Raw genomic sequence first — 24,216 nt, forward strand, 5'->3', positions numbered from 1 at the left:
GAATTGCTTTTAATCGATGTATGGACAATCAATATCTCATTCTTTTTGGAACTTAATGTCTTTAGATAAATAAAATTGTTTAAACCTTTTTCATTGTCAGTTTAAATTGGAACTAACGATGAGGTGTAACGATTAGTAGTTAGTACTGCATTGTACTGTGATGATTCGCTCCATTATCAGAAAAGTTCAGGTGACCCAGAAGTAAAATATACCCCTGGTAAAATCCACCTGATTTAAAGTGATACTTGTGTTAAAATTCAATTCAGTGTAAGTTATACCTATCTGATAACCATATAAACGTCATATTCGGCGCGACTGGAATAGGTATAGCCGAATTATATAAATCTGTCAATGTTTTCAAAAAAACTTAATTCCTTTAGAATTTTACGTCAACCGCTAAATGTTATTTATTCGGAAAATAAGATATATCTCTTATCAAAAGAAGTTCGCACCTTAGTTTTGTAAATTCTTGGGGATGTGTATTTTTGATTTTTACATCGAAAGAGAATTCGGAAATGAACGAGAAAAACTGGGGTCGCAATACATTGAGCTATAGTGTTTTAAACTTGACCTTTTTGCACTTAGATTTACTCAAGATTTATTTGTTTAATCTTGATTTGTGTGTTGGTGTTAACAAAGCATTAAGCAAAAACAAATCAATCGTATATAAAACAGATACATAATCATGTCTTCTAACACCGTAGATGTAAAAGAGTTTAATACTAGTAGATTGGATATAAATAATGACCCTTTTACATTTGATATATACGTAAAAATACATGATCTTAAAACATATCTAGAAATAATGTTAATTTCTAAAATTCCACCTAAATTATAAAGTCTTTTTTTAAACTTTGAATGGATTTTTTTTTTTTTAAAAGTGGGAATCATATATAAATTGGTCAAATTTTTCAATTATTGACCAATTTTTGTTCTGTTTTGAAAAATATATCAGCCAAATTATTGAATTTTGTATCATAAATTATAAAACGGAAATACAAATATAAAGGTACAAAATTGAGAATATATTGGATAAAACAGAAACTGTAAACCACGCAGATTTTGATTAAACAATCCTCCCGACACAAAATGTCTCCCAAACCCTTCATAGGCGTAGCTTGGGTTCGAATATTACCGAGGCAGGGGGTCTGGGGGGCTGCGCCCCCCAGAAGCTATCGACATTTTAACAACGTAAAAGGTGTTTTTTTTTTTTACCGAGGCAGCTGCCTCGGTTGCCTCAATGGAAGCTACGCCACTGCCCTTTCAAAATTTAAACTGACACAAAGAATTTCAATTGAATGATGATAAGTAATACATGTGTAACATGAAGGGAGAAAATGCAACAGACCAGACCGGGATTCGAACCCGGGCCCCCTGAATCTCTATAGTCAGGTGCTCTACCAACTGAGCTATCTGGACCACCGGCGATCGAACACGGCTGACCGCTACATTCCTCCCTCCTTAAATGTCTTCACACCTGAAGACATCAACCCAGGATCTTTATACCCTGGATAGCTTTTTTAACTGTCAGTTCCAGGGGCTGGTCTACGGCACCAAATGTAACAGGAAGGGAGAAAATGCAACGGGCCAGACCCATGGAGCGCCAAATTAACATAAACTCAAATAATTGAAGATATCTTCAATTATTTGAAGATATCATCAATTCAATTATTGCTCTTTTTAATTGAATTAATGCGCGCATTAAATCAATTATTGCTCTCATCAAATGAATTAATGCGCGCTTCAATTCAATTACTGCTCTCATCCATTGAATTAATGCGCGCATCAATTGAATTAATGAGAGCAATAATTGATTTAATGCGCGCATTAATTCAATTATTGCTCTCTTCAATTCAATTGATGCGCGCATTAATTCAATTAATGAGAGCAATAATAGATTTGATGCGAGCATTAATTCAATTATTGCTCTTTTCAATTCATTTGATGAGAGCATCAATTAAGTAGAAATATTGCTCGCAATAATTAATTTAGAGCTCGGTATAAATAATTTGATGATCTCTTTAATTCAATTGAAGATATCTTTAAATCATTTACAATGCTTTTGTATAAGGAATTAATGCGCGCATCAATTCTTTTAAAGAGAGCAACAACTCAATTAAAGATATCATTAATTCAACTGTGGATATGTTGAATTGAAGATATCTTTAATTATATAGTTGCTCTCTCTAAAAGAATTATTGCTCTCTTCAAATGAATTAAAGATATCATTAATTCAATTGAAGAGAGCAATAATTGAATTAATGCGCGCATTAAATTAATTATTGCTCTCATCAAATGAATTAATGCGCGCATCAATTCAATTATTGCTCTCATCAATTGATTTAATGCGCGCATTATATCAATTATTGCTCTCTTCAATTGAATTGTAGCGCGCATCAATTCAATTGTTGATATCATTAATTCATTTGAAGAGATCATTAATTCAATTAAAGCGAGCATCAATTCAGCTGAAGAATTAATGCTATCATCAATTCAATTAATGCGCGCAATAATTCAGAATTGAAGATATCAATAATTATTTGAAGATATCTTTAATTCAATTGTTGCGCGCATCAAATGAATTAATGATATCTTCAAATAATTGAAGATATCTTCAATTATTTGAGTTTATGTTAATTTGGCGCTCCATACAGACCGGGATTCGAACCCGGGTCCCCTGAATCTCTAGTCAGGTGCTCTACCAACTGAGATATCTGGGCCACCGGCGATCGAATCCGGCTGACCGCTACACATGTATAACAACATTATGATTAGTATTGAAACAGTACATACAAAAATACAGCGTCCTGCGCAGTTGTGCTCAAAGCAGAAGCCCACCAAAATCGTCCATAGATTCAGAGACTGGTGAATTTACAAATTCAGAGAAGTGGACAGGCATAGCCTACACCCAATCTAATTAAAATTAGACCTTTCATCTCGCTCTTCGTTATCTGTTTGTCGCTGCAAACCGATGACGAAGAGCGAGATGAAAGGTCTAATTTTAATTAGATTGAGCCTACACTCTACATATATTCAGAGACAGGTGAATCTAAATACAAATTATTCTCTTTAGAGAAGTGGACAGGCATAGCCTACTTCTTACATAGATTCAGAGACAGGTGAACTTATACAAATTATTCTCTTTAGAGAGGTGGACAGGCATAGCCTACACCCTCTATATGGACTAATAATTTTAGTTACTTACTTACTTACACTTTATGGTGTTTATTCCACCAAAAAAAAAAATGGTCTCAATGAAATCTTTTGAAAAAACTTACTTGGTTTTGTATGAAAGTATAGGGGGAAGAATCTCCACAAAAACTTATTTTTTGTTACGTGACTGAAGTTCTGACTTTCCGGATTTTTATCTTCTGTGGGAAATCATTTTCTACATTATTTAAAGTTTGCACTTCCGATATAAATTTTGCTCAACCTCCTCAGTCAGTGGAACGTAAGTTGCGCTGTAATAATGTTTTGCGACAAGCCGTTAGAGAGAGCGGGGCCAGATACAGTACACATAAAGCCCCAAATCCTTCTCTTGTTAATCCCTTGATATTTACATTTCATACCATTGACCTGCTCTTGATACCGACAGGTGCACAAGATGAAGAACATCAACAGCTGATCAATATACTGTTATACAAGCTTTGGTGTTTTCTTCGTAAAAAGATCTTCATTTAGGGGCTGTCAGTCATGTAGGTATAGTCTATTGAGAGAGAGAAACTGCATATCTCTTGTTTTCGACCGCCATTGAAGTTCCGATGATGTACTGGCCACCGTCCATAATAAATAGAAACAAATCGTCTATGCGTATGCCTGGAAAATTTATTCTTACGTCAATGATTGGCATCATGTGACTTCCTCAACTTCATACGATATACTGTAATAAAACAAAACAATAATTGTAAACATCGAATTGATACTGACAACACATATGATCATGTATAATAATAATTCAAACTATCCAAAAACTGAGTTCAATACAGAAAATTGCTGTCTATAACACAGACTGCACCAAACAAATAGTACTCTGATATAAATTACAATAAATATAAAGAGCATCTGTATTGCACAACAAAACAGAGTTATTGCCCCTGAAGTTACAAAAAGTTTGAGTGCAACTAGTTTTCACCTTATGAGCAAAAATAATCTACACATGGTCTTACTATATGTCATATATATCTTAATACTAACATTGAATTATATTGCACAATACTGTAATTCTGTAAACATAGTTTGCATAAATATTCGGGACATGAACTACGTACACATGTGTTTACTCAGAGAACATACTTTATACACTGTATCAATTCAAATAATACACATTTTCAATAAATCTATGGAATGTGCTAATGTTCATCATTGTCTTACCGAATAAGTAGTTTCTCTAGGAAACAGCAGTTCAGTACAATGTCCAGTGAAACAGGAACATAATACCCACATTCTTCGCGGCGAGCTCGTGCATACACAAAAAATATATGTGCCCTAAAAACTATGACGTAGCGCGCGGATAACGTGTACAAATTGGCGCAAAAATATAAATGCCGAAATTGGCTGCTACAGATGAAAACCATGGACATATGCTAAGTCAAACAGAGTTATGTACTCTTTGCCAGAACCTGATAGTTTTCCGTCACGAGGACATATAAGAGGTGGGAGTGTTGTGGTCAGACTGGATTTATTAACGTGACCAGATAATTCGAATGCCATCAATCTAAAAACTTCGGTCATTGAATCAAATACTAGATTGGCCCACTGATCATATACTTTTGACAGGAATGGAGAAAATGCAATAGACCAGACTGGGATCTGAACCCGAGCCCCCTGAATATCTAGTCAGTCACTCTACCAACTGAGCCATCTGGCCACCAGCAATCAAACCTGGCTGACCATTACATTCCTCCCTCCTTCAGGTCTTCACACCTGAAGACATCACTCAACTCCGGATCTTGATCCCCTGACAGGCATTTTCACCTGTCAGTTCCAGGGGCTGGTCTACGGCACCAAATATAATGGGAAGGGAGAAAATGCAACAGACCAGACCGGATATTCGAACCCAGGCCTCCTGAATCCCAAGTCCGATGCTCTACCAACTGAGCTATCTGGCCACCGGTGATCGAACCCAGCTGACCACTACATACTGATAGTGAATTTTTTCCCTTCCCATTATTACACAACCATAAATAATTTTATGTATATATATCCACAGGAGCTCGTCATGAAATGGCCCTCTCTATAGAATAGATGGTGTCAAATTTTGATAAGACAGAAATTTTGTGACAGTGCTTAGCAACTATCGTATCTTGAGGCCTACATTACCTTGGAAAAAAATGCACACCGATTTAAATCACATGTAGATCTACTATCTTAACAATCATAGATATCAAGTTCAAATTAGTAACCGGAGTCCGCTACCAAACACCAAACTCCACCCAAAGTGACAACTCTTGGCTGAATACTACCATGAAAACATTTATAGCTACATATTATGAAATATTGCTTTTGTAGTAAATGATAAAATCGACTAAAACCGACCATTGTCATTTTGAATTGGAGATACATGCACACCACACCTAGTCTCATTATCAATATGTAAAGAGACTGTTTTAATTATATACTCATCAAAATATATAATCTATCATGTTTATTCAAATACATGAGGAATTCAGCTAAAATATTTTATGTTAACAATTTGTACATAATATGTTCAGCATAACCCCCCCGCATATGTCTGTTGGTTTAGAGAGGGATTTATGATATTGAATTATATAACATGAAGTTATGTGAAATATATATTGTATGGACAGCCATTTTTATTTCTTAACAAAAATCATGGACAATTTTATTTCATATCAGGAGTATTTTCATGATTAAGCAAATCTTTATAATTCCATATCATTCATGAATAGTTTATTCATATATTACAGCTAGTCTTATAAACTTAAAACTTTCATTATTATGTTTCGAGTTGGAGAAGTAAAAATGGACAAGTGAAAGTTGTTGGCTTGTCCGATGGACACTAAAATGACTATCTTTATGAATGTTGAGTCTTGTCCTAGCACTATTAAAGAATTCAAAAGTTATTGTCAAGGTTAAGGTTTTCAAAAAATATGTCAAACTCCAAGGTGAAGGTCTTGAGATAAAAAAAACATGTGAAATATGAAAGCCTTAGTACTTAAGCATTCAAAAGTTAAGGCTAAAGTTAAATTTTTCCCAAAGTAGTCAAACCCCAAGGTTGAGGTCATGAGGTAAAAAATTTGGTATCAGAAGAAAGGTCTTGTAATAAGGAATATACATACTATAAAAGCTTCAAAAGTAATGAACCTTTTCGGAAATGGGTCAAACTCCAAGATGAAGGTCATGAGGTCAAACATTTTGCCACCATAAGAAATACACCTGTGAAATATGAAATCTTTAGCTCTAAGCATGCAAAAGTTATGACCAGTGTTGAAGCTTTTGCAGACAAACAGGCAGACAGACCAAACACTATATGCCCTCAAATTTCTGATTACAGGGGCATAAAATGTGTGTGCTAGTGAAGAGGGGGATGGTGAAATGCCTGCCATGCACAGGGGTGATAAATAATTTTGGAAATCATTTCAGAAACAGATATAGAATAGTGGATGTGGTATGGTCTATTTATAGGAAAATAATGTAAAATTCATATTATCCAACACATAGGTGATATGGTTGTTCATTTATTTACTTTAAAATTGAAAGACCTATCACTGTAAAGTTCAATGAGAGGAGGTGAAAATTTCCAAGGGAATACTTTTCTTTTTAATTTTCAATTAATGTGAAGGAAGAAAGTCGTTTCTTTTCAATTCATATGATATAAAGAAAATTGGAACAGTTTACACATTTTAGACTGTGATGTGGTTTATGAAAGAGTGTAAACTGTCCCAACTCACTTTTAGCGCACCTGATGGCTCAGGTGAGCTTTTCTGGTTTGAAAATTGTCTGCCATTGTTGTTCTTGTTGTAACTTTTCATGTTATTGTCTTCTCTGAAAGCTTAACACCAATTTGAATCAGACAGTGTGATTTTTAGTTTTATGTGTGTCTTTAGATACAGGTCCATGAATTTTGTCTGCAGTATTTTTATCTTTAGCTCAAATGAACTTTTGTGGATCTTTTGTCTTTCTGTCAACCTGATTCAATTTTTCACCTCTTCAAGGCTGTGTCATGCTGGTATGTAAGATAGTAATATTTTCATTTTAGAATATGAATAGACCTGACCTTCGACAACGCCGTCCAATTTACAAGGGAGATAAGCCTTATCAGGACACAGATTCCAAATCAAGAGCACATTCTGCAACCAAGTGGGTTTTTTTTTCGTTTTAATCGATATCTTATGTACAATCTCCAAATTAATGTTCATGAAATCCAGATCATGCTTTATTTGCCATATATGCCATCTCTTTGGAATGAATGTCCAGTGAAGTTGAGAAAAATTGACAATCTCAAAGATTTTAAAACAGAAGTCAAGACCCGTCTTTTTAAAAAAGTCTTCCTGTGAGATGTATATTCGTTTGTTTTTATTGAGTAATTGAATTTAGGACCCTGACTCTTTTTATATATAATTTAAGTTTTCTTAATTTTGTTTTATTATGTTATTTTCGGTACTTGTGTAAAGTGCTTTAGAGTTTATTTAAGATAAGGTGCTATATAAGTTATTATTATATATGTTAACCTTTGTGTCGTTGTTCTGACAGATGATAAGGTGCTATATAAGTTATTATATGTTTAAGCTTTGTGTCGTTGTTCTGACAGATGATAAGGCACTATATAAGTTATTATATGTTTAAGCTTTGTGTCGTTGTTCTGACAGATGATAAGGTGCTATATAAGTTATTATTATATATGTTAAACCTTTGTGTCGTTGTTCTGACAGATGGAAATCGGCAGCCTGTGTAGCGTTACTTCTGGCTTTTATTCTGACGCCTGTCGTTATTCTTCTGACCCCGCCACCAATAAACCCTGTCTACTTTAAGTAAGTATATCAGCAGTAATATAAGTAAGTATATCAACACCAAACAGAATTTTACTGTCTTCTGTCTTGACTTTGTAGATCAATAGAGTCATTCAGATATCCTATCAGTAGAGTCACTCAGATATCCTATCAGTAGGGTCACTCAGATATCCTATCAGTAGGGTCACTCAGATATCCTATCAGTACGGTCACTCAGATATCCTATCAGTACGGTCACTCAGATATCCTATTACAGTCTGTGTTGGGCGTCAAACAAAGATATTTGTTCACCCACAGCAAAATTTATGCGTCTTGGTGGTCGGGCGCAAGGTTATTTCAAACACTGAGGACAGGCAACAGGAAATATTACATAGAATGGCTACCTATGTTTTAGTTGTCCCGAATTATTTTGCCATGTAAACAAAAAAAAGTCTCAAGATTTGCAACACTAATATCAAGCTGATATGTGTGGTATATCATGAAGAGATGCAAATCTGTATTAAGGTAGAGATTGATAGGTTGATGCTAAAAAAATTAACCATTGAATTTTTTATATTTTGATATATGTTTATGATGAAGCTTCGATATAAAACATAATAAAAAATCAATGTAGGTAATCGACCTTGTTTTTGAGAAATATGGCGATTTTAACAACACCTTCTTTAGTCCTTGTAAAGCGTAAAAAGTGAAGAAAAATAAGTAGAGAGCAATATACAAATAGAGCTATAACATTTTTATTGTAAAAAGGATCATAACTTGTCATATATGGTTCCAAACAACCTTTCACATAATTGTATATTACACATCAATTTCAAGTTTACGTAGCGCAGCTATGCATGGTGGTGAATTTCGTGAGGTAAAAAGTGCCATTCTGCACGGACGAAACATTTAGTCCACTATTATTACATTGACGTATTCCTAATCTAAACTATGGCCAAATTTCTATATCTTTCGTCGAGACGACCCTCTCAATCATCGATTCAGTCACAGCAACAACTTGTACTTTCGGAACCCCCTTTTGTTTTTCAACTACTCTATGGCGATGTACGGAATTCCGAAAAATAATTTCACGTGAAAATACACGATTTTTACTGATCACGTGGTTGCTATCGGTCTCTACCTTAAGTGTCATTGGAATCAACTTGCTGTCAGCAGAGTTATGTTCCTTGAATTTGAAAATTTCCTACAATTAAAAGTGTTGTATTTTTTTCACTATGTGTATATTCATCTATGTTATTGGTGTATAATTGTATGTTTATGAGTTACACACCAAGTTTCGTTTCAGCAGGGTTATGATGTTGGTACTATAAGAATTTCAGACAAGCAGATTTATTGAGTGTAAATAAGATGAGTTAGAAAACAAACTTGAATTTTGTTCCTATTGATATGGTAATTAATCTAGTGATAAAATGTCCCCTTCTTTGCCTGGTGGGAACATATTTACTGTACAGTAAAACATGGCTATAGGGGAATATAAATATCTCTTTGCAATAAGCATGAATTCATTATAAGTGTGGTCATTATAAGCGTGAATTCGTTAGAAGTTTGGTCATTATAAGCGTGAATTCGTTATAAGCGTGTTCGTTATAGCGTGTTTTACTGTATCGACACTTGGTGTCTATTATGATGTGATACAGTGTTATTTGTTTATAAATGCAATTTATTCTGTACAAATCAGGCTGCCAGAACCACCAGCTTTTGAAGGCGTTCTAGAACCCAACAACCTCTTGCAGAAATCAGATCGAATTTTTGAAAATGAGTTATCAGGACCAGAGTCAATTGTTGTTGATGGAGGTAAGGAGAAAAACTCAGAAAAATTATATTTACAGCTGATGCAAACTGTAGGTATGATATTCCAATATAAATACAGTAGAACTTTGATATCTCGAACATCAATATCTCGAATACCATGGATATGTCAAAGTGAGTTGGAAGTCCCAACTACATTTTCTTTAATATGTATTTCAACCTCAATATCTCAAACCCTCAGATAGCTCAAAGTTTTTACTCACCTGAGCTGAAAGCTCAAGTGAGCTTTTTTGATCGCCTGTTGTCTGTCGTCTGTCCGTCTGTCTGTAAACTTTTTACATTTTCTGGCCAAAAGCATCCTTGAGTGAAGGGTTTTCAAGTTTGTTCAAATGAAAGGCCATGTCCCTTTCAAAGGGGAGATAATCACAAAAATGCAAAAGTAGAGTGGGGTCATATAAAGAACTTCTTCTCATGGCAAGAACCACTGGGCCAGAAAAGCTGAAATTTACATGAAAGCTTCCTGCCATAGTGCAAATTCAAGTTTGTAAAAATCATGGCCCCTGGGGGTTGGATGGGGCCACAATAGGGGATCAAAATTTTGCATACAAATATATAGGAAAAATCTTTAAAAATCTTCTCAAGAACCACTGAGCCAGAAAAGCTGATATTTACATGAATTTCAAAGCTTCCTGATATAGTACAGTTTGTTTAAATCATGGCCCCAGTGGGTAGGGTGGGGCCACAAGGGGGGATCAAAGTTTTGCATACAAATATATAAGAAAAATCTTTAAAAATCTCCTTCTCAAAAACTACTGGGCCAGGGAAAGTTGAAATTTACATGAAAGCTTCTTGACATAAAACAGATTCAAGTGTATTAAAATCATGGCCCCTGGGGGTAAGATGAGACGACAATAGGGAATCAAAGTTTTACATACAAATATATACTATTGGGGAAAATCATTAAAAATCTTCTTCTGAAAAATCACTGGGCCAGAAAAGTTTACATTCACATGGAAGCTTCATGACATAGTCCAGATTCAATTATGTAAAAATCATGGCCCCTGGGAGTAGGTTGGGACCACAATAGGGATCAAAGTTTTACATGCGAATATATAGGAAAAATCTTTAGATATGAACCAAGGTGATTCAGGTGAGCGATGTGGCCCGTGGGCCTCTTATTTCTTCACACCGTCAAGTTTGAGATAATGAGGTTTGACTGTAATAAGATTTTAGTGTAATGAGTGTAACTGACAAGACTGACTTGTTTTAATATTTGTGTGAACTTCGAAGCTTATTTGAAGTACATAGGGGTTACTATGCCCATCACCTGTCTGTCTGTCACAACTGAGAGCTTTGTATGTAGTTTGTGTATTCTTTGTGTAAAGGTCATTTATAGTAATATAATTTAATTTTACTTGTTACATTCAATACACCGGTTTCGAGATACGTTCGAGTTATTGCCCTTTGAAGAACTCTCGTATACAGTAAGGTGCGAAACAACTTGTTTACATGCGGGAGTGGAATGACATAAGTAAATGTACTCAGTATTTTTTTCATACCCTGTTTCATCACCTGAATTCAACTGACACACAAACTAAGCAAGTGAAAAGTATTTAGGGAGTAATTAAATACATGGATTTCTTATCATATCACGTAATTTCGTTGGTCGTAGGTATCATATCCAGGATATTACTTTCAAATATGACATTGTTTTTATGTTTCTACTTTAGTAAAACAAATATTTCTTTCGACAGTATTTTTTATTTCCTAAATTTACATATTTAAAGAGAAGCCACTTTTAATACATTTTATTGTCTTCCTCGCTGACTATGCACTCAAAGTTCTACTACATGTAAATGTACCTTCTACACAGGAGAGCTCTTATCTCAAAACTGGCGTATTTGATTGGTTCATTTCATTTTATCATCATGCTTTTAATCGTATAAACAAAGTTGCCCTTTAGTACCGCTCTATGACGTTATAGGAATGATGTCCCAATACGTTTGGCCGTTCAGTTTCCATTTTGTTGCTATGGCGATATTGGTCAGTGTCATATAAAATTGATATTTTCTTTAGAATTGCCCATCAAATCATATCTAACGCAGTTTACTAAAATCAAATTTTAAGGAATGAAAATAATTTTCATTTGTTTTATAGAATATAAAGTAGGTTCGGAATTTTATAAACCGCTTTGTGGTTTATGATGCAAAAATTGCTCCAACTTACTTTATATCGTATAAGACAAATAAAAGTCACTTTCATTCCTTAAATAATGATCATCTTAATCCCTATATGCCAGAGTCTGTATACCTACCCCACACTTGTTGACACACACAGACGGATATACTGAATGAATTTTCTGATCAGTTCTATGTAATGTCTGCTGCCTTCAATAAGACTGTACACTGTGTTGTAGATCATACTTATACAGGAACAGCTGATGGTAAAATTTTACATATCTACAAAGGGGAGATAAGCGTTCTGACCAAGCTAGGAAAGGAGCCATGCGGTAATGCATTTGTATCATTGTTGTTTTGTATGTGATGCAGTTTGATTTTATTTCAAAATTTCTGTTTCCTACAAAGCAAATCTTGTTCTCGTTAAAAGTTTTTTTTATCTATTAGGATAGCTATTATAAAGAATGTAATGGTAATCAGCAATACGGTATACAAACTTGAATTTTCTATTTTATATTTTTACACAGCTTTAAGTTTTGTTTTGTTTTGTTTTGAACATACTTTATTGATGAAATCAAAAGGATTGGGAACAAGTTCTGACAACTTACAAGTCCCTCTCCTAAAGCTTTAAGTCCATGGTGTTATGTCAATCCTATATACATTGTTACGACTTGGTTATATTCACTTCAGAACAGCTTTACATTCACAATTTTGACCTTGTTGGAATAGTGAAAATGAAACTACAGTGAAAATTAGCTGCATGTAGTATATCCTTCTCTCTGATAAACTAAATTTGGAGGTCTATGGACAGGTGGATTTGACAACGAGCCCACCTGTGGAAGACCGCTGGGGATGAGAATGAACAAGGAAGGTTACCTGGTAGTTCTGGATACTTACCTGGGACTCTTCAAAGTCAATGTCGCTACAGGTGGGAAATATTATAACATGTAGATATTTATAGCGTTCAAATCATAAATTGAATACAGGGTCTTTTTGGCAACTGACATGCTGCATGATAATGTGTGTACTTATTATATACTGAAGAAATTTATATCGTTTTTGACAACGTGTGAGGGTATGAACTGTGGCACTTTACACCAGTGTACTTAATGAAGCATTGCTGTTCATACTGAATGAAGCGTTGCTGTTCATACTTAATGAAGCATTGCTGTTCATACTTAATGAAGCGTTGCTGTTCATACTGAATGAAGCATTGCTGTTCATACTGAATGAAGCATTGCTGTTCATACTGAATGAAGCGTTGCTGTTCATACTTAATGAAGCGTTGCTGTTCATACTTAATGAAGCGTTGCTGTTCATACTGAATGAAGCATTGCTGTTCATACTGAATGAAGCGTTGCTGTTCATACTGAATGAAGCGTTGCTGTTCATACTGAATGAAGCGTTGCTGTTCATACTGAATGAAGCGTTGCTGTTCATACTGAATGAAGCGTTGCTGTTCATACTGAATGAAGCGTTGCTGTTCATACTGAATGAAGCGTTGCTATTCATACTGAATGAAGCGTTGCTGTTCATACTTAATGAAGCGTTGCTGTTCATACTTGATGAAGCGTTGCTGTTCATACTGGATGAAGCATTGCTGTTCATACTGAATGAAGCATTGCTGTTCATACTGAATGAAGCATTGCTGTTTATACTGAATGAAGCATTGCTGTTCATACTTAATGAAGCGTTGCTGTTCATACTTTCAAGTATTTTTGAAAAATGAAATTTATTTTTCAAAGTTACATTTTACTATCATTTCTGTCAGAATTTTCCAAGCAACTAATTTATCAAGATTCATATGCAAATTGTTCACATAATCCTGAGGAAATGGCTATCATTTTAACTGGTAAAGGTTATTGAAGATAAAAACACTGGAAATGTGTGTATATATGCATATATGTGCACATGTTCATCACAGGTACATCATACTAGATATACGAGATACAGGGAATTCACTGAGCGTTGAAAAAATTGGACACATACTGTATTTCTCATTTAGTTTTGATTTGTCAATTGAAATTGACCAAAAGTGCCCTATTGACATCAGGATCAGTAATATGATTATTTCCAGGAGAGCATTTCCAGCTATACTCCTCGGAGACTCCGGTAAACGGCAAAAAGCTCAAGTTTCTGAATGACTTGACAATCGCTGAGGATGGTACAATTTACATGACGGATTCCTCGGTGAAGTGGGACCGTCGACACAACAGACATCAAATCATGGAGGGAGAAGTGACGGGACGGTAAGTACAGCTGTACTGCTCAGGTGTTGTTTGGGGAGCAGATTAACAGGTGTATATTTTTCTGTCCACTTTCAGTAAATCACACTTTACCACCATGTACAGATAACATTTAATTGTTGAAGAACTCTGTTGTTATGTACAGGTAACATTTAATTGTTGAAGAACTCTGTTGTTATGTACAGAAAACATTTAATTATTGAAGAACTCTGTTGTTATGTACAGAAAACATTTCATTGTTGAAGAATTGTTTTTATATACACACAACTCTTTATTGTCCAAGAATTCTGTTATGTGTAGACAACACTTGGTGGTTGAAGGTCATTTGAAGATATTTTTGCTGTAATACAAGGGGATGCCCAGCTTTGAATAGCCCTTGTTAGTAAGAATTTTTTTTGGTTTACAGAGTGGTTATTTATAACCCTAAAACCCAGGAGATGAAAGAACTGATTAACAGCATGTCGTTTGCCAACGGAATTCAACTGACAAGAAATGAAGAGGCTTTACTGATCTGTGAGACGAGCCGTGCCCGACTTCTCAAGTAAGTAGTCTGTGAGACACATCATGCCCGACTTCTCAAGTAAGTAATCTGTGTCACACGTCGTGCCTGACTCCTCAAGTAATTAATCTGTGAGACACGTCATGCCCGACTTCTCAAGTAATTAATCTGTGAGACACGTCATGCCCGACTTCTCAAGTAAGTAATCTGTGTCACACGTCGTGCCTGACTTCTCAAGTAAGTAGTCTGTGAGACGCATGCCTGACTCCTCAAGTGAGTAATCTTTGAGACAGATGCCCGACTCCTCAAGTAAGTGAGAAAATTCACAACAGCTGTTTTGAATTTATGAAATCCATCTATTTTTAAATGAAAGGAACAAAAATCCTTACACAAAATATGCATATTTTGCCATCAAAATTGTTTTTGGTCAAAGCCACTGATAATGATGTCTTGAATAAAACTTTTTGCTGAATCAGATGTTTATCAAACATTCCACCATCTCCCAAACGATATTTTCTTGTTCGAATAAGTCCTACTACATGTGTAAATTGTTCAATAGACAAGTATGACAAACAGCATGAATTTTACTCTATTTCCTTTATTTGTAAGATAGCTCTACCACTTAAAGCATTATCCAATCAAAATCAATCAATCGAGCATGTACCATCGACGATGAGCATGTACATGCTTGTCAGTATTATGACCATGCCTATACATCAAAATCCCTAATATAAATCTACTTTCACAAGAAAGTTATAGATGTCTAAGCATCAATAAGGAGTACAAAGCTATACATCACCAACATAAATTGCAAAAATTTTTATGAAAAAAAACAACGCATTCAAAATATGAAGTATGTGCATTGACATTTTTTATTTTACTGAAGCTGTGAATTTCCTCCATTTCTCTTTACTCATAGGAGAGTTGTAAACATCTTAATATTATTCAATCAAAATGATACACACATGCATGTGTAATTGTGTAGGTCAGTAATTTTGACCATGCCAATCAGTTAAGAGTCTTTTAAGATATACCTACAACTATGTTTGTGGAACATGATATTATGATTGATAAAAAATTATCAATATGGTTTAGGTATCATTTAAAAGGACCAAAAAGAGGCTCCCTAGAAGTGATAAACAACAACCTGCCAGGAATTCCGGATAATATCCGACGCAGCAGTTCTGGCGGATATTGGATTGGAATGGCAATGATTCGCAAAAAAGACAAGTTCAGTTTCATTGATTACTGCTCTGACAAACCCTGGTTAAGGAGCCTCATTATGAAGGTGAGAAATTTCTGTATAAGGGGAAATATTCGCCCTCGTTTTATTTTCGCCCTTAGGCAAATTTAAGAAAGTGTGAAACCATTTTCTCTTATCTCTCTAAACACAACTGTGTCAGGGCAAATTTGAAATGGGCCGAAACTGTATGCAAAACAGAAGGGTGAAAATAACTAGGGCTGAAAATAGCCCTGTATACAGTGTGTAAAATAGCCCTGTATACAGTGTGTAAAATAGCCCTGTATACAGTGTGTAAAATAGCCCTGTATACGGTATGTAAAATAGCCCTGTATACAGTGTGTAAAATAGCCCTGTATACAGTGTGTAAAATAGCTCTGTATACAGTATGTAAAATAGCCCTGTATACGGTATGTAAAATAGCCCTGTATACAGTATGTAAAATAGCCCTGTATACAGTGTGTAAAATAGCTCTGTATACAGTATCTAAAATAGTCCTGTATACAGTATGTAAAATAGCCCTGTATACAGTGTGTAAAATAGCCCTGTATACAGTATGTAAAATAGCCCTGTATACGGTATGTAAAATAGCCCTGTATACAGTGTGTAAAATAGTCCTGTGTACAGTATTTAAAATAGCCCTGTATACAGTATGTAAAATAACCCTGTATACAGTGTGTAAAATAGCCCTGTATACAGTGTGTAAAATAGCCCTGTATACGGTATGTAAAATAGCCCTGTATACAGTGTGTAAAATAGCCCTGTATACAGTGTGTAAAATAGTCCTGTATACAGTATGTAAAATAGCCCTGTATACAGTGTGTAAAATAGCCCTGTATACAGTGTGTAAAATAGCCCTGTATACGGTATGTAAAATAGCCCTGTATACAGTGTGTAAAATAGCCCTGTATACAGTGTGTAAAATAGTCCTGTATACAGTATGTAAAATAGCCCTGTATACAGTGTGTAAAATAGCCCTGTATACAGTGTGTAAAATAGTCCTGTGTACAGTATTTAAAATAGCCCTGTGTACAGTATTTAAAATAGCCCTGTGTACAGTGTGTAAAATAGTCCTGTGTACAGTATTTAAAATAGCCCTGTATACAGTGTGTAAAATAGTCCTGTGTACAGTATTTAAAATAGCCCTGTGTACAGTGTGTAAAATAGTCCTGTGTACAGTATTTAAAATAGCCCTGTATACAGTGTGTAAAATAGTCCTGTGTACAGTATTTAAAATAGCCCTGTGTACAGTGTGTAAAATAGTCCTGTGTACAGTATTTAAAATAGCCCTGTGTACAGTAGGTAAAATAGCCCTGTATACAGTGTGTAAAATAGTCCTGTGTACAGTGTGTAAAATAGTCCTGTGTACAGTATGTAAAATAGCCCTGTATACAGTGTGTAAAATAGTCCTGTGTACAGTATTTAAAATAGCCCTGTGTACAGTGTGTAAAATAGTCCTGTGTACAGTATTTAAAATAGCCCTGTGTACAGTAGGTAAAATAGCCCTGTATACAGTGTGTAAAATAGTCCTGTGTACAGTATTTAAAATAGCCCTGTGTACAGTATGTAAAATAGCCCTGTATACAGTATGTAAAATAACCCTGTATACAGTGTGTAAAATAGCCCTGTGTACAGTGTGTAAAATAGCCCTGTATTCAGTAGGTAAAATAGCCCTGTGTACAGTGTGTAAAATAGCCCTGTATACAGTGTGTAAAATAACCCTGTGTACAGTGTGTAAAATAGCCCTGTGTACAGTATGTAAAATAGCCCTGTATACAGTATGTAAAATAACCCTGTAAACAGAGTGTAAAATAACCCTGTATACAGTGTGTAAAATAGCCCTGTATACAGTGTGTAAAATAGTCCTGTGTACAGTATTTAAAATAGCCCTGTGTACAGTATGTAAAATAGCCCTGTATACAGTATGTAAAATAACCCTGTAAACAGTGTGTAAAATAGCCCTGTATACAGTGTGTAAAATAACCCTGTGTACAGTATGTAAAATAGCCCTGTATACAGTGTGTAAAATAGTCCTGTATACGGTATGTTAAATTTTACAGCTGCAATTGTTGAACCAGTTGTAACAGATGTAATCTTTACGTACTACATGCTCCTTGTCTGAGAGTATACATGTAGGTTTACACGTGTAAGACTGCAGTCCACACTGATGTCTCGAGTATACATGTAGGTTTACACATGTAAGACTGCAGTCCACACTGATGTCTCCTTGTATTGATGTCAGGGGAAATCAGCAGCCAAACTACATGTACATTTTGTAATGATTAAATACCGTAGAATCATTTCATGGGGGCTCAGTATTCGTGTATTTTGTGGGTACCCTTATCTCATAAATTTCAAACCACAAGGAAATGCACAATTTATATAATGCTTCAATGTACAAATTAAACCATATCCATGAAAGTACATCCCAATGAAACAGTAAAATCTACCCAACCCACGAAAACTGCCCCCCCCCCCCCCCCCCCGAATTCTAATGAATCTGCAGCACTGCATAGTTTTACCCTTGTACATTCATCCTTCCTTCTTTACTTCCGATATCCAGTTTTTAGGATTTTTTTCTAAACGTCATTAGATATTGAACTGATTTTTTTGTAGGCAGGTGTATATTAATGAGCTACTGATCAAGTTTGAGTTTTGTTCTGGTTCGTTGATTTTTGATGGAGTTGTGCCCCTTTAACCACAGGAGTCTGAAGTTTTATCAATGAAATTAATCCAGAAAAAAAATATCCAATCCGGAAAAAAATATCCACTGTCTCCTAATAAAAATGATGAATATTTTTTTCCTGATTGGGTATTTTTCCCCCAGAATGTTTATTTTGATTTTTTATACAATTTCAGACTCCTGTGCTTTAACTTACTAGAAAAATTAATGTTAGGACCAGTTTTCCAGACATTCTTTCTAAATGCCTTAAGACATTGAACTGACTTTTGGTATGCAGGTGTATATTGATGAGTTACAGAATGAGGTTGAGTTTTATTACGGTTCGTTGATTTTTGATGAAGTTGTGCCCCCTTAACTTAGAAAAATTACTGTTACGACCAGTTTTCCCGACTTTTTCTAAACACCTTGAGATATTGAACTGATTTTTTGTATGCAGATGTATATTAATGAGTTACAGATTTGTTCCTGTTTGTTGATTTTGATGGAGTTGTGCCCCTTTAGCGTAGAAAAATCAATGTATTTATCTTATGGCTGTTATTAAAACATATAAAAGATTGTTGTGGAGTTCTTCATTGTACTAAATGTGTATATATCATATTCAATGCTATACTTTGATGGATGTCCTACTACTTTCCAGTGTATGTCGTAGTGTGTAGACAGATTTCACTGTTTTCTATCTAAAAGATAATTCATCCATTCCAATGTTATAGGTTGTGTCCATGGACCTAGTGTTGCAGTATTTACCGAAATATGGCCTTGTTGTTGAAGTGGACGAAGAGGGCCAGGTTCTTCAGAGTTTACATGATCCCACAGGTCAGGTCATCCCCGCGGTCAGTGAGGTTGAGGACAGGGACGGTGTGCTGTATTTCGGGTCGTATAATCTTCCTTTTATGGGTCGACTGCATCTCCAGCGGTACAGAAAACAGAGAACATCATGAGGTTTGACAAATGGGGGAAGGTCTCAATGATGTACATCTTTGAGAGGACTTCTAAATAGATAACAGCATTTTTAGCTCGAGTTTTTCTAGTTATAGAAAAGGTTTTCAAAAGGTGAGTTTAAGTTGAAGGTCATAAGGTTGTCAAACATAACACTATTAGTAAAACCTCATCATCAAAATTTCACCCAATAAATATCAAAGTATTGCCTCTTGTACTTAAAAAAGTACTACCTATGTATAAGGATGTTTTCTTTGTTTTATACCTCCTCAAGTCTTTTGCAACTGTACAAACTCATATCGAGTTATAAATAGAAAAGAGATGAAATTTGGAGACATGAAATCTGTATACAGCACGGATATCAATATATTCATTCCAATATACAACATAGTTGTCAAGGAGATAGGTTTGTGAAACGTGAATGCTCCCACAAAATATTAGAATAGTATAGATGTAATAATATAATACTGTAGATTCCTAAATATACGCGAGGAATTTATAATCGTGTAATTTCGCGAGAAGCATCACTCGCGAATAAAATTATTCGCTTTTAATTTTCTGTTGTTAATATACATACATGTAAGAACTCTTGATTAACAGACCACACTCAAATTCATGTTCCGTGATTTGATGTATACGAGTGGTTTCGCGATATTAATGACTCTCATAAAATTAGGAATCTACAGCAATCAATGCTGTTCTGTAACTATTGAATGTAGGAGAAATTACTTTAGATATCAGGTGCAACCTTAATATGTGACCTGTCCTTTTGAACAGTGCATGTAATAGAAATTTGCAACCATTGTATATATAGCCTTATTTTTGTTTCAGTTTCATTTTTGCTTTTTTTACCTGTATGATAAAACCATGAATTTGAATCATTTATATAGATGAACATATAAATGAATTCACAAAACTTGTTGCTGTATGAAAATTTAGACAAGGTGCCATGAAAATAACAGTGAATTTGAAGTTGTAGTAGACATGTGAAGAAAGATCTTGTATTGGTTGTTTTAAGCGGTTGTCCATGTTATGCCGATAGGAAAAAATTACAATCGTTAAATACATATACAGAGGTAAATATAGGGATGATGCAACCACAGAAATTGATAATGAAGAATATGATTTACTACCTTATAAGGAATTTCAGATTGCAGAAAATGCCTGTTATATGGTATTTTTGATCATGATGAAGCTTTCCAAAATTAAATGGTTACAATTCTTACAAGACATGCTAACTCAAACTTAAATAAATTGTGACATTGACTGTATATGATGCCTGTTCCAATTTTAGCCAGATTGTAATCTTCAGAACTATTTGTAATCTTCACTTCTTACATATTTTCATTTTCAATGTTAATGCTGTTGCTCTAGACAGCAATCTGGAGCTGAATAATTTGCTGGCTAATAAGCAACAATGAGTTTGAGTAAAAACTACTAGCTAGCAACATTGAGTTTGAATGAGTAAAAACTACTAGCTAGCAAAAATGAGTTTGAGTGAGTAAATACTACTGGCTAGCAACATTCGAGTTTGAATGAGTAAATATTACTAGCTAGAAACAGCGAGTTTGAATGAGTAAAAACTACTAGCTTAGCAACATCTGAGTTTGTATGAGTAAATATTACTGACTAGCAACATTTAAGTTTGAATGAGTAAAAACTATTGGCTAGCAACATTTGAGTTTGAATGAGTAAAAACTACTAGCTAGCAAAAATGAGTTTGAGTGAGTAAATACTACTGGCTAGCAACATTTGAGTTTAAATGAGTAAATATTACTAGCTAGAAACAGCGAGTTTGAATAAGTAAAAACTACTAGCTAGTAACATCCGAGTTTGAATGAGTACAAACTACTAGTTAGCAATATTTGATTTTGAATGAGTAAAAACTACTGGCTAGCAACATCCGAGTTTGAATGTGTAAAAACTACTGGCTAGCAACATCCGAGTTTGAATGAGTAAATACTACTGGCTAGCAACATTCAAGTTTGAGTAAAAACTACTGGCTAGCAACATCCGAGTTTGAATGTGTAAAAACTACTAGCTAGTGTAACGTGCACCCCAGCCGAGCGGTATATTTTCTGCAGGCACGTACCTGATTACACTCAGGATCTCTGGATTTTATATTCCAACAAATGATTTAAAAAGAAACTGTTACTTCACAGTTTGAATCAATGGCCAAAATCAATGAATTTATGTGCTATAGGCTAGATCTATTTACTAAATCAATATATTTACGGTGATTCTATAAATCAATTAACCCTCCGGAAGTCTATTGACATATAAAAACTTGTACCACTGGTACAGCCCAAATGACCCCGACACTTGGTCCTGACACTTTGTCGATAGCTGTACCTCTGGTCCTCTACTCGTGGGAACCAACGTTGTTCACTTGGCCCTGACCACTTGTACACCTATGTCTATCGACCTACCACCGTGTCCCTTAACCCTGCCAGTTGGCTTACCAGTGTACCTAGCCTTTGGGTTTGGTCACCTGGTCCACCGCAACCAAGAGGTCTCTTGCCTGTAGGTGTTTCCAGTTCACTTTGTCACCGGGGTACAAACTTATTCAGTTTTTATTGCCGAGTGACAAAGTTACAGTGGCTAACCTACGGACGCAACCTATATCTTGAGACTTATTCAGCCCCTTATGTGAATAGCTTATTCAGCTATTCACCAAACCCTAAAGCTCTTTATTTTATTGTGTTACTTACTTTGCTTCGATCTGTCGCCTTCGACTGCAATTGCAAGAGTGTTGTTTCCACAGCTTTCAGTCGTATTTATACTGCCCGGGCGACTTAGACTCGTCCAACCCAAGGGTAGTCAGGTCAAATAGACTCCCGTGCCCGATTTCAATTCATTAAACCAAACCCGATTCATTACACTACCCACCTTTCCAGGTTCATACGTCCCGTATGAAATGTGACCAACAAAAATAAACATTTTTTTTTTCTTTTTCTTTTATCTTCTACTTACAAGTAAAGGGTATCATGTAAATAACAAAGCGAATCATTTAAACATGATGCACAGAAACTAGACTACTTTATCTAAGTAATCGTTGATCATTTAACATTGTTCTCATAATAATCAAATTAACTTTTTCTTCTCCACCTTCTTCATTGTCTTGCCACCCTCTACCCATCTGGTGGTAATCACTGTGCTTTCAGTATAATACAGAGGATCTGTCTGGCACTGAGCGTCCTTGTATTTCTCCAGCTTACTATCACCCATGTCCGGCAAGAGGTCATCGGATATGCTCTTATCTGGCACTGTTGCTGTCACCAATTCCCTGTGGGGCGTGTGTATCGGCATTGGTCGAGTAGGCTTCCTCACCACCCTGCCAATCTCTACTATTTTACCAGCCTCTTCTCTAAGTGATCGTTTGATGGACGGTCCTGGTTCATGGTCAACATCTTCCTTCTCGTGTTCATCTGCCACTACAGGAAGTACCTCCACCAAGCTCCCAGGATCCTGACCTAACCAAGATTCTTCATCTGAATCCACATTGCCTAGGTCTTCACTGTCAATACCACCGTCCATCTGTTCTCTATCATCCACGAGATCAGGTTTCCTTTTCATGTGTCTCTTGATATTTCTCGATGTCAGGGAACTGAAGTCACAGTGGTCACAGTAAATCAATGCCTTGCTGCAACTTGTTATGTGTTTGGCCATTTCTTCATCCGTATAAAACCTCAAAGGACACAATGGACACTTTCGACCTTTCCTCACTGTAGTCTTGGTTTTTGGCATATCTACAAAAATCACACAAAATATAATTGTAGTTTTAAATTTTGATTTACAAAGTTATATTGGATACCAAAACAAAACAACAAGAGGACAGTAATTATATCGTGTAATCTGACATCCATTTCGGTGGACGTCTTGATCTTTTTGCGGCCATGTTTTCCTTTTCTCTATGCTCTAGCTCTAACCCTTCATCCTGAATGCCCCTTTCTACTTGTACCTCTGGAAGTAAATCTTCCACAATCTTATCATTATCTAGAAGGTCATTGGACACTTCTCCAGATAAGATCTGAGGATGTTTCTTCCTTAATCTATCAACATGAACCACCTGCTCTTTACCCCTTGACCCACAGTTGACACGGTAGGTCAAATCAGAGCATTTGTTTAGTATTTGAAATGGCCCATGCCAAAATGAAGTCAGCTTAGATGATCTACCAGGTTTTCGCACAGGGAAATACACAAAAACTTGATCACCTGCTTTGAATTTCTCAAAAGCAAGTTTTCTATCGTGATATATCTTTTGTCGACCCATGGCTTGTTTGACACTGTTTCTAACAATCTTATGCGCCTCTTCCATTTTCTCTTGCAAAATCCAAACCCACTCATTCCTAGGTACAACTTTTGCCTGATACGGTAATTCATACATCAAATCAAGAGGCGTTGAAACTTCTCTGCCTAACATCAGAAAGTTTGGTGTGTACCCAGTAGTTTCATGAACTGCAGAACGATAAGCTTGCATCACATAAGGAAGGTATTCGTCCCAGTCACTATGAAACTCGTTCACATAAGTACTTAGCATTGTGGCTAGTGTTTTATTGAACCTTTCTACCATACCATCACTTTGAGGATGATATGGAGTGGTTCGGGTCTTCTGGATCCGCAATAACTGACAAAGCTCCTGAAACAGCTGGCTCTCATACTGCCGTCCCTGATCCGAATGAATTTGGTTGGGTACCCCAAATCTTGCAATTACTT

General features: G+C 35.6%; 2 protein-coding genes and 2 non-coding genes across 4 annotated transcripts; 1 reads left to right on the plus strand and 3 right to left on the minus strand.

Annotated features, from left to right (window-relative positions):
- Nucleotides 1-1,344: 1,344 nt before the first annotated feature.
- On the minus strand, nt 1,345-1,419 carry Trnay-aua (transfer RNA tyrosine (anticodon AUA)). The gene is given in 2 exon segments: nt 1,345-1,379; nt 1,383-1,419. It is a non-coding gene; the product is annotated as a tRNA-Tyr (tRNA).
- Nucleotides 1,420-3,406: 1,987 nt separating this feature from the next.
- On the plus strand, nt 3,407-21,320 carry LOC125651764 (adipocyte plasma membrane-associated protein-like). The gene is made up of 10 exons (XM_048880517.2): nt 3,407-3,451; nt 7,220-7,320; nt 7,893-7,991; nt 9,649-9,764; nt 12,136-12,228; nt 12,708-12,824; nt 13,974-14,145; nt 14,549-14,683; nt 15,737-15,929; nt 19,275-21,320. The coding sequence occupies exons 2-10, from the start codon at nt 7,223-7,225 to the stop codon at nt 19,500-19,502; spliced, it is 1,251 nt and encodes a 416-aa protein (XP_048736474.2). The 5' UTR covers nt 3,407-3,451; nt 7,220-7,222; the 3' UTR covers nt 19,503-21,320.
- On the minus strand, nt 5,035-5,108 carry Trnap-ugg (transfer RNA proline (anticodon UGG)). The gene has a single exon. It is a non-coding gene; the product is annotated as a tRNA-Pro (tRNA).
- Nucleotides 21,321-22,584: 1,264 nt separating the features above from the next.
- Nucleotides 22,585-23,247, minus strand: LOC130054926 (uncharacterized). Its single transcript, XM_056166035.1, has one exon. It carries the CDS (start codon nt 23,245-23,247, stop codon nt 22,585-22,587), a length of 663 nt encoding a protein of 220 aa, XP_056022010.1.
- Between the last annotated feature and the right edge of the window lie 969 nt (nt 23,248-24,216).

Source organism: Ostrea edulis, chromosome 5 (genome assembly GCF_947568905.1).
Source record: "Ostrea edulis chromosome 5, xbOstEdul1.1, whole genome shotgun sequence".
NCBI lineage: Eukaryota > Metazoa > Mollusca > Bivalvia > Ostreida > Ostreidae > Ostrea > Ostrea edulis.

What these genes read in the sequence shown, in the direction of transcription:
- LOC125651764 (XM_048880517.2), top strand. Translation starts at nt 7,223, where the DNA reads ATGAATAGACCTGACCTTCGACAACGCCGTCCAATTTACAAGGGAGAT. An exon ending in ATAAACCCTGTCTACTTTAA is followed by an intron (nt 7,992 to 9,648) that starts GTAAGTATATCA and finishes TGTACAAATCAG; the next exon opens with GCTGCCAGAACCACCAGCTT. An exon ending in GAGGGAGAAGTGACGGGACG is followed by an intron (nt 14,146 to 14,548) that starts GTAAGTACAGCT and finishes TTTGGTTTACAG; the next exon opens with AGTGGTTATTTATAACCCTA.
- LOC130054926 (XM_056166035.1), bottom strand. Translation starts at nt 23,247, where the DNA reads ATGCCAAAAACCAAGACTACAGTGAGGAAAGGTCGAAAGTGTCCATTG.